The sequence below is a fragment of the Sceloporus undulatus genome, chromosome 5, assembly GCF_019175285.1.
Source record: "Sceloporus undulatus isolate JIND9_A2432 ecotype Alabama chromosome 5, SceUnd_v1.1, whole genome shotgun sequence".
In the NCBI taxonomy this organism is placed as follows: Eukaryota; Metazoa; Chordata; class Lepidosauria; order Squamata; family Phrynosomatidae; genus Sceloporus; species Sceloporus undulatus.
In genome coordinates, this window is record NC_056526.1 from 145,512,048 (window position 1) to 145,523,167 (window position 11,120).

The 11,120-nt window shown below is 41.3% G+C and overlaps 1 protein-coding gene and 1 non-coding gene across 2 annotated transcripts; both read right to left on the minus strand.

Moving 5' to 3' along the window:
* Positions 1–4,757: 4,757 nt before the first annotated feature.
* Positions 4,758–10,887, minus strand: RPS3A (ribosomal protein S3A). Its single transcript, XM_042469748.1, has 6 exons — positions 10,737–10,887; positions 7,971–8,074; positions 7,042–7,229; positions 6,525–6,733; positions 5,231–5,340; positions 4,758–4,921 (listed from the first exon to the last, which is right to left on the minus strand). The coding sequence occupies exons 1-6, from the start codon at positions 10,796–10,798 to the stop codon at positions 4,800–4,802; spliced, it is 795 nt and encodes a 264-aa protein (XP_042325682.1). The 5' UTR covers positions 10,799–10,887; the 3' UTR covers positions 4,758–4,799.
* Positions 5,107–5,173, minus strand: LOC121932365. The gene has a single exon (XR_006104332.1). It is a non-coding gene; the product is annotated as a small nucleolar RNA SNORD73 (small nucleolar RNA).
* Positions 10,888–11,120: the final 233 nt, after the last annotated feature.

An 11,120-nucleotide genomic window follows, 5' to 3' on the forward strand; every position in this document is an offset into this window, starting at 1 on the left:
TGATCCTCTGCATTATCCAACATTTTGGCTATCCAACCATGGGACCACCCATTTACGTCGGATAATCGAGACTCTACTGTACTTCCTCTGAAACATAGCCTATAGTGCCTGGTATTCATTGGCTGTCTCCCTTAACTCAATAGTTTCAAAAGACAAATGTGGAACTTAAAAACTAGCTCTCATCTGTTAAGATATGCTTTGTCATTGTCATTCTGCCAAACAAAGATTTTTTTTGTAATCTAGTCCTGTTGCATTCATACAGAGCTAGATCCATACAGCAAGCATTTTGACAATCTTACTTCAAGAAAGCCACACTGAATATTCACCATGAAGGTACATTGTGCTTTTGAGAGGAGAAATCAGGCCAGAGACAGGCAGGAAGAACTGAGGTTTTATGGTAGCCAAACAACTTTGCTGACTCCTGCCCTTCGACCATCCTAAACACCAGTTCTTACTAGCCAAACCCAAATGCAGAAGACAGAGAAATTAGCGGAGAATGGAAAACAGGAAAGGAAGGACCCTTCACATTCCAGATGAAAAGGTAGATAAGTAGTCATGATGGGGGGGAGGGGGCTTTAAATCATAAGAATTGGAAGAGACCATGAGGGCCATCCAGTCCAACCCACTCTTCCCAAAAATCCAGTATGCACCTTCATGATAAATACCCAATGCAGCATTATCCACACAACCTGGGACATACCCAAGTGCCTTACTTGCTTCCTGATTGAGGGAAGTGACTGCATCCTAATTATTAACCACCTCCTGCTGCACCCTTCTCCCAAATGTGGTTCAGATCTGTCCATCTGAACATGTCAGTCTTGTAATGGTGAAAGATGGAATTACTCTAGATGGCTATTCTACATATGTCCATTACTTGGTTAAGTGTGCCATAATGTCAGACAAGCAAGGTATTTTTGGCACCATCATATACAATTCGGATGTACGCTTTGATCCATGTGGCTGTTGTGGGGCATCACATCTTACATCTTACATTCCAGTGAAGCTGGATTAAAGGACACAGGTCATAGCAACAGAAGGATTTATTTTTATGAATGTGAATTTTTGCACTCAGTGAACTGTAACTTATCCTGCAGGTGGAAAGGGTTAGGGCAGAATGAGGGAAGCATGAATTACTGGAATAGATGAAAGGTAGAAAGTACTTTAAGCATAAAGGATCCTGACAGAGAAAAACATTAAAGGTACAAAGGTGTTTCCTAACCAAAAGGACTGCCAGCTAATACATAGCAAACAGATGCTATAGCTACAAGAAAGGATTACCTTTAAGGAAAGAAGCCTCTGGGGAACCTTCCTAAGAAGCTCAACTGGATTGTTCATGAGCTGCTTTAAAACTAAGGGCAGGCTCCAAGATGGGAAACTGCCTGACTGGAGATAAGCTGGTAGTGCCCCAAAGGGAACTTCAAACATGCAGAAGAGATGGGAGCAGGGTTCCTGGGGCATTGCACAGGACTAAGTAATTTAAACAATGTCCTGGAGTTTCAGCAAGACCCTATGTATTTTTCCCCCATGAGAAAAAAAATATCTCTGGGACAAACTGCCGGAAGAAATCTGTCCCAAATAACGTAACTTATCAGGACAAAAACCAAACCAAAGGAAGAACAAGTGTAGATCCTGTTTTCATGAGAGGCATGTGGGAGGTCCTGATGCAGACATGCCAACATTTTATCACACAGCAGAAAACATTCAGAGCTGCCAAAGGAGGGTGAAAACTTTTCTAGTATTCCTCACAGAAATCATTCTTCACCAGTCTGTGAAACAAATAGGTGGCTTGGAAAGAGGAACCTTACCTTAAAGTGTGGAAGTTCCTTGGCATTACTGAACTAAAGACATTGACCACTGCTTCTGACAGGGCTGTATCACGGGAACTTGAAGTGGTGGGAGAAATTGGCATTCAGTTCTCAGATCCCTGCCAGTCCATGAAAAGCTTCCCTGCACTTACAATGTGTTTAATGTTGACAACATGAAAACAAAAATGAACTGGCTGTCCTTTAGGATACGTGAACTATGTTGGGCAACTTTGCCATGAGGCGTAGGACAAATCAAGGGCCAGAGGCCGCTCCTTCCCCAGGACTGCAGCAACCAGATGCCATAACCCCAAGGGCGCCTGCTGTCACAGTCCTCAACAGACTGCAAAAAGGAGCAGCAAGGAACAGCTCCTTTTGCGGCCCACTAGCCACATTGAGTGGCCCCAGTACAGCCTCTGAATGATTTGGGTGTGTGTATCATGTGCATGCCCTACCCCTAGATTGGCCCGATGGCAGCTGTTTTGGGCACATTGTGGCAAATCTGCCAGGTAACATCACATAAGTTACTGCTGCAATGCTGAAACATAGCCAGAGCTAGAGACATTTACCTGGATTAGACATTTACCTGGATTACAATTTTAACACTACTCAAACCAAAGTTAACACAGCACCTTGTAGGTGAGAGAAAGCCGGTTTTGTTTAACCTAAGGTATGCTGGCATTGTCCAACAGCAGAAGCCATATTACCACACTCTTGTGCATGAGGGCAGTGGATAAGAAAAGCCGTCCATTTTTATACAGGAAACTTGTTTCTAAAGCACACTGCAGTGGTCAGTGCCATGCTTTGGTTGTAGAGTGATAGTCACAATTAATGGCCCTTCATTTAGAAAACTATCCTTCAGTAAGAACTATTTTATTACTGGGTAACAATACTCCTTGATATTATTGCTAGGTCTTCTGCAGATCAATCAAAAGTTATTTTCCTTCAGGGTTTTTAGGTTCACAATACTTTTTTTAAAAAGGAGCAGCATTTTTGGATATAGTAATTATTGTTCAAGAAAAGGTTCCAACTCAAGTGAACATGTCTCCACTGATGTTTGGATATTGAAACATGCCCTGCTTTCTATGTTTATATGGAAAAACAACATTTTTAATCCTTTAAAGTACACTGGAATTGCCCTGGGGTTAGAACATAGCTGCATCTTGGCTCCTACATATTAGGTAATTAAGCTGCTGCATGGGAAGATGGACAGATGTTTTAAGTCTGTCACGTTTATTTTCTTAAAAACAAATGAGTTATGCATGAAGATGTTAGAAATCTATTAAGTAGCCATATACTGCTAAGATGGTGCGCTCTATTAGAGGACACAGTGATGAAATTCCAATACCAAGTGCTCACACTTCCTTATCAATTAAGTTGAAACTTCATTCAGAGTGTATATGCGCATTATCACTGTTGTTCAAGCTCATATACTCCTTCCTATATAGGTGCAAGAGAACAGTCAAAGGTGCTATGTTAAGTTTAACACTATACCAGTGTTGGTGAACCTTTTAGAGGCTGAGTGACCAAACTGCAAAGCAAAACCCACTTATTTATTGCAAAGTGCCATGTCCCTCTGGCTTTCTAGTAACAAACTCTGGCAAACTCTGTGCTGGAGCGACGGCACATGTACCCACAGAAAGGGCTCCGAGTGCCAGCTCTGGCACACGTGCCATAGGTTCGCCATCACTGCACTATACCAAGACTCAAGAGATTAAGTCCTCTTTGAAGAAGCTTTATTTAAAGTACCATATAAAATTTATCTTTTCTAGTTAAGTGGCACACAAACTGAGCAGCTATTCATTCTGATAGCAAAGGAAAATGGCTATAGGGCCAGAATTGTGATTCATTAAATACAAAGAGGTAGGGAACGGAAAGTAATTTAGCTGCATCGAATGTTAGGTAGTCTGATTCCATCATCATCATTGCTATTTATACCCCGCCCTTCAGCCCTAAAGGCTGAATAATAACAATAATAATTGGTGTAAACATGAGCTGTGTAAACTATGTACACAGCAAGAAAATGGACACTTCCTTTCTTGCTTCAGAGAAAAACAGAAGCTGCCATGTGCTGAAGCCAACTTATTTTAATACACAATTAAGTAGAATCCATGTACACTATGGCACCAGTTGTGGCAGGTCACTTTGTGTTTATAAAAACCAGATCTAAATAGACTAAACATGATGTTTATTTCTTTGAATGAAAATATTGGAACAAATATTTTGAACACGTGGTAATTCAGATATTTAATGACACTTCGGATTCATGTGTGGGTTTTTTGGCCTTCTTAATGAAAATGCATTAATTATTATTTTGTCAGACAGTAAATGAATGCTATTGTATCGATTAGCATTTCATACATTTAAATAAGCATCTGGCTGAGTAATCTGAGTTTTGCACACCATGTTTGCCAAATATACTAACCTCATTCCAACACTGCCACCTAAAGGGCTAGATGGTACTGTTTTAATACACCGTCAGTAAAAAATGAATATAGTCATTATCTTAAGTAACATATGTTTAAATCTTGAATTTAAAGTTATACCAACTCATTGTGATCTTGTCAGCTGAACTGATATGGACCTACTTACTATTTGAACAAGGGACACTTGAGGAATACCATGATCTCCAGGTAGGTTTAGGCAACAATCCCAACTGAGAACTCTTAAGAGCCTGTCAGCCAACTTCTACAGTAAAAGTCTGGATGAAACTAACTACAAGGTTTTCTGAAGATTAACATTATGATGCACATCATTATATAAACATACTTTTGGAAAGAGGTAGAAACCCATTGATTTGAAAGAGCTTTTTTTTTCCTTCAGGTGGTGAAATGATCCAGATAATACTGACCCATAAATTGACTTGTGTCAAAATAGTACCATCTGCAGTCAAAGTACCTGCACTTTTGTATGCTTACCCAATAGTTAGTCCCATACAAAAACACATTACCAGTGTTTATATTATATCTTTTATTTTTATTTTTTTAAAAACTGATTTTAGACAGACTCTTGCACAGGGGGTTCATACCCATCAGCCCGTTCTACCTTGGCACCAGTTTCATCACCTGATGGCTTTCCAGCACCACCACCTTCACCATGCAGTTCCATCAGCTTGCCCACTACAAAGCAAAATGCATGTTTAAATTAATTCATCAAAACCTTTGCACTAAAATTCTGCATTCTGAACAACATTAGGTTTATGAGCTTCTAAGGAATTCAACCACATTTCATATTAAACTGCTTAGATATTTCTTAAGATGCCTTTTGAAAACTATTAAAAAATTTCCCCTTTGTGGTTTATGGGAATGTCAGCATTGGAAAAAAATAATCATTTACTCATATGGGACCGAAACAAGTTGTCATCATTCATTCCCAAACCAAACGCATATACTGAACACAAATCTTTTGCTAAATAAAAGAATGCTTACATTCAAACTTGGGTTTCTTAAGCATCTTGACTTTACGAACGTAGACATCATGAAGGGGGTAGATTGACTGACATGCCTTTTCTATATCTTTACCAATGCTGTCTGGAATCCTAAATGATAAGGAAGAAATTGTTTGGTTAGCAGCCTTATAAATTACCAAACATAACAAACAGAGGTACGTAAAACTGAAGTACTTCTGCCTATCTCAACAAGATGCCACTATGGTTAGATTCTGAAACGCACTGTTTTATGATGGAAATTTCTGATGTCCTATCACTTACACATGAGATTATCACATGGTACATTGCAAAAATATTTCAAGCTAAAACACAGCATTTGCCTCCAAATGTGAGTTGGATTGTGGGGGGAAAAACCTGTGTGGTTGTGGGTGAGGTGACCACAACAGCAGACTGCATCTCAACACAGAAAGTTCAGCACAGTAAGCAGAGGCCAGTCAAGGAACAAGAACAACAAAAACCACCCACCAAAAACGCTATCAGTTCCCCCTTTGTAAAAAGGAATAGTGCCTTCTCACATCAAATGAAACTTGATCTGTTCTCCTCTCCATTAAAAAAAACCTGGTTGCCAACTGAGAGATATGAACAATACCAAAAGGTGTTTAAGAAAAGCTTAATCCTAAATGTGACTGAATAATTATCAACTGATACTTACAATGGGGCCAAACTAGGTTTTAATCACACTGAAAAGCAAAACCACTGAAATCAACAAGACACGTTAATAATAACCAATTTAGGTCCCACTAATTTAAGTGGGGCTACTTTAAGTGCAACTAATTTTAGAGCCACTTCCATAAAATCAAATGGGTAAAAATCTAAAAATATAAAGGTCTTTTGGGGCAATTGGCAATCGCTGCAAGCATTTTTATAAATACTGAATTGGATAAAGTTGGGCCATACCAATAGCATCACAACTACTTATTCTGAAACATCATTTTTGAGCATCACAAGGATAAAATAAGAAAAGTGGAGTTAATGGCAGATCTGAGAACACTGGTTTACTCATCTATTACACTTGTTGTGTGCATCCAAGTCTCCAAGTTTTATGGCGACCCTATCATGAGGTTTTCTTGGCAAGACTAATTCAGAGGAGGTTTTCCATTGCCTTCTTCTGAGGCTGAGAGTTTGATTCTGCCAAGATTATCCAGTGGGTTTCATGGCCAAGTTGGGAATTGAACCCTAGTGTAAAGAGTTCACACCCTACTTATTGTAAAACTAATTCAGCTTAAAACAACAAGGAATAAAGACTGCCTTTCTTAAAAAATAATGCCACATACAGTTTATTTACAACTTCTTTCAGGTCATTTGTTTGAACTTCTCGTGTCATGATTTCCACCATTTTCTTCCGGATTTGGCGGACCTGCTGGTGCTGGGCATAGGAAGTCTTGCGAATCTGGTTAGTACGCTTCTTAGTGAAACCAACACAGAAAAGGCGTAGAAGGTATCCATCTGTAGTTTTGACATCAACATGGGCTTCAATCATTGTCTGTAAAAATTTAACACAAGACTTCTAGCACTTTTTCTTAACAAGTAAGATAACAGAGTCTAATATTGTAAAAATACCATGAAGTGAGCTTCAAAACCAGCATAATTAATTCAAGTGCTCATGTTTCTAGAAACAAAAGGAAATAGCCTAATCAATAGCTTTCTTTTATCATTTGTTGGAACCATTTCTAACTCACCATCTGGCACTGAAGCTATATTTACAGATGTATTTAGTCACTATACTGAGCCTACAAATCCCACAAACAGCAAACATTAAAAACCTAGTATAATCACGTTAGTATTACTAACCTGCCATTTTTTGACCATCGAACACATTTTGTCGCGTGTAAGGTCCATGCCATGGAAGTTTGTCAGACAATTTTTCCCTTGCACATCCTCTGTGATCAGTTTGAATTTACGGAAGGCAACTTCATCATTCTGTAGGTCAGCAAGACTTACTTCAAATACACGGCCTTTAAGTCCATCAGAAGCAATTTCTATAAATATAAAATACTGTTAATATTTCATAAAGTATTATTTATTGCTAAGCTAATGTTAAAATCTTAAGAAGTTACTCAGAGTTATCTGTTTGCTGTAAGTTACTAAAACCCATAAAAAGGAGATATGCACAGAATCACAGCACAGCTTAACTTTAATGTTAAACACTATACCCAACTGTTAGTTTCAGCTCGACCCAGTAAAAAAATGAAAGTTATAGAAATGTTCACATTGTTTCAATGCATCTACTTCACACTAACAATCACATTAAGCACCACTTTTTTGTATTTTAGCTTTCTTTACTGGAAGTACACCAAAAACTCAATGTAAGATTTTCCTCAATGAGAGGCTAAAATGTCGCTCCTTTTGGACCCAGAAAAGGGGGAACTTTGCAACCGCAGCAGCAGTTTCTGGTGCTGCTTTTGGTATGCATCATCTGAACACCATGTCAAAGAAGCGTCGTGAAGCCACCTGCCATGTGGTTGGCATGATGGCAGCTCGAGAGTGGAGTCGAGGCATGCATCGTGCAGCTGCCACAACCCCACTCCACCCTGACACTGGCCCTTTTGGCTGGCCTATTGAGTTCAGTTTCGATTAGAAGACCTAAGGCCTTACATTTAGAACTCAAAAACACTAAGCAATGCAAGAAAAAATTGGGAGCAGAACCTCAGGTTCATCAAGTGCTACCTAACAGATCCTAAAACGTTCCAGTGGAATTAAACTGAAGAACTTCAACTTACTTGTTCCCTGAGTCCTGGTGACCAATGTCTTCCCAATGTTTCTAATATTAAACATTGCTGGAGCCTTGACATCATACCAGTCCTTCTTTGAAAAGGGATCAACCCTGATAATCAAGAAAGGAGAAAAAAAATTCAGACCACCTTTCTGCAATTTAAACTCATAATTTCCCATAAATTTCCAATACTTCCAATAAGGCCAGCAAACCCTTTTTTTTCAACAAGGCTGAAAACTCTCAGAATCCCTGTTTCCCATTTTCAGGGTTTCTATATAGAGCAAGAAATGCCAAAACTCACATTGCTAATGACAAATGCTGCCGAATAAATCTAAAGGCACCAGATCTTGGAAGCTAACGACAGCCACCCCTGATTAGTTCTTGGATGGGACACTGCCAAACAATACCAGGTTGTATTTCATAGGAAATGACTTGCCTAAGAAAACTTTATTAAACTCATTGGGTCACCCTAAGTTGACTTGAAGCAAATGCACACAATGACCAGTAATGCATTAACTAAGGGTTGCAGAAATACAGCAATTTGACACCATTTTAACTGCCAAGACTCAATGCTATTGAAACCTGGGATTTGTAGTTTTGTAAGATATTTAGCCTCCCGACAGAGAGCTCTGCTGTTCACCAAACAACAAATCACATTGAATCATAGAAATTAAAGTAGTGCCAAACTGCTTTACTTCTGTAGTGTGGCAACAGACGAACACTGCTTAAAATGATTTCTTCATCTTACTATTCTAATATTCATACTACTATTACCAAATTTTAAAAAAAATATTGTGGATGTAAAAAAATTAGAATGCAAAACCATAGCTATGTAAATCTGGTAAATCAGTATGCAAAGGGAATTTGTATCACCTTTGAAACCAACTTTGCATACTAAAAATGGGAAACAGGAATAAACCCTGAAGGCAAACAACTGTTTTGATTGGCCTACAAGATGGCCTAGCAATAATATCAAGGGGTATTCCTTTCTCCCAGTAATAACATAGTTCTGGTGTCATAGCTACCTGATGAATTTGGGGAAGTTCTCAGTGCATTTCTACAGGTTCTGTTTCAGGGAAGCCATATCACCAAGTTCAGCCCAATGAGTCGCTGTTTCTCTGCATGAGGACTGAAGTGTGCAAAACCACCTCCCCTGTCCCAATCCACATTTGTTGTTGTGCGCTTTCTATGAGCTAGTGTGGTACAATGGGTTTTAGCATTGGAGTGCAACTCTGCAGACCAGGATTTCATTCCCAGCTTGGCCATGTAAATTCACAGAGCAACTCTGGGGCAAGTCACATTCTCTCAGCCTCAGAGGATGGCAAAAGCAAATCGCTTCTGAAGAAACTTGACAAGGGTCACCCTAAGCGAGAAATGAAATGAAGACACCACCACCACCACAACAACAACAAAAGTAACCTTATCATGGGGTTTTCTTGGCAAGTTTCTTCAGAAGGGGTTTGCTTTTGGCATCCTCTGAGGCTGAGAGTGTGCAACTTGCCCAAGTTCACCCGGTGGGTTTCCATGGCTGAGCAGGGATTCAAATCCTGGTTTTCAGAGCCATAGTTCAATGCTCAAACTACTACACCATGCTGGCACCACTCACATAAATCTTGGGACTCTCAAGTCTCAATACAGTTATATGAATACAGTTCTGCCCCCCCCCCCCGAAGTTTGCCATTGCCTTCCCTTGAGGCTAAGAGCATATGACTTGCCCAAGTCAAGGTGACCATATGTCTTTACCACCAAGGAGAACAAGGCACCAGAAAAGGGAGAACACCGAAGAAGTAAGACATTCCCAAATAAAAGCTACAAACACTCATAGAATTAGAAATCCGTGTTTCAGAATCGCACTCGAAATGGAAGGCATTTTGGAACTCCTCCTGGACAGGAGGTTGAAATGGAAACCATGACCTGGAAAAAGGGGACCTCTGCTCATCTTGGTCCTGCTCAAACTGGAGAACATTTTGGGACTCCTGGACAGAAGGTAAAAAAAGAGGCCACATTCTGGTCCTGCTCAAAAGAGAAGGCATTTGAGAATTCCTCCTGGACAGGAGGTTGAAATGGAGGCCACATCCCGGAAAAGTAGGACCTAAATGGAGGGCATTCTGGGACTCTGGGACAGAAGGTAGGAGGACCTCTGGTCCTGATCAAAAGAGAAGGCATTTCCTCCCGGAAAGCAGGTTGAAATGGAGGCCACATCCTGGAAAAGGAGGACATCTGGTCATCTTGGTCCTGCTCAAAATGGAGGACGTTCTGGAACTCCTCCTGGACAGAAATGGGGCGCATGTCCTGGAAAAGGAGAGCCATGCTATGGTCACCCTAGCCATACTCAAAATGGAGGACGTTTTGGAATCCCTCCTGGAAAGAAGGTTTGAAATGGAAGGCATGTCCTAGAAAAGGAGGGCCTTCTTGCAGGAAGCTGCTGCTGCACAAACCCTCTTCGCAAAAGTATTGGGAAGAGAGAGGCTGCAGGAGAGTCCCATTGAGCTTCAACTCCCATAGCCTCCCTTTCCTAATGCAAACAACGAAGCCCCCGGAACGTCTTTCTCAGGCCCTTGTTTCGGGACGGACGCCATTTCGCGTCCCCCCCCGCAGTCCTCTTTCGTGTCGGTGTCTCCATCCGCCATGTCAGCGGCCTTCCCTCCCAGCCGCCCCCCCTCCCTCAATCCGCCCGGCATCGGCGCCATCCCGCGTCCCCAGGCAGCCGCTCCCCCTCCGCCGCCTTCTCCCCACCCGGCCGCCTCTGCCGCCCCTGCCCTGCTAGACTTACACTTTCTTCTTCGCGCCTTTCTTGCCTCCTTTCGTGAGGCGCTTGTTCTTGCCGACCGCCATCGCGCCGCGCCGGGGACCAAAGAGGGAGGGACTCGGAAAGCACGCGAGATTATACGGAGAGAGTCGGCTTCCCGCGAGAGTTCCGCTTCCTTCTCCCCTTCTCGCGAGATTAGCCGAAGTCGGAGTGGCTTGGGCCCAAACGGGGAGGGAAAATCACAGCGGCCTCTGGCGGCCAGTTGGCGGTACAGCACGCCAATGGGAATTTTAATTCAGTTTTAATTTTAGGAGGGAAAGCCCCAAGTTTGTACCTAAAATAGGATGCAAAATGGAAAGCCTTCGTGTATAAATGGAAAGTGCTTCCTGAGAAAGGGGCGCATTTTCC

What these genes read in the sequence shown, in the direction of transcription:
- RPS3A (XM_042469748.1), bottom strand. Translation starts at nt 10,798, where the DNA reads ATGGCGGTCGGCAAGAACAAGCGCCTCACGAAAGGAGGCAAGAAAGGC. An exon ending in CGATGGTCAAAAAATGGCAG is followed by an intron (nt 6,734 to 7,041) that starts GTTAGTAATACT and finishes AAATTTTTACAG; the next exon opens with ACAATGATTGAAGCCCATGT. An exon ending in TAAGAAACCCAAGTTTGAAT is followed by an intron (nt 4,922 to 5,230) that starts GTAAGCATTCTT and finishes TTTGCTTTGTAG; the next exon opens with TGGGCAAGCTGATGGAACTG.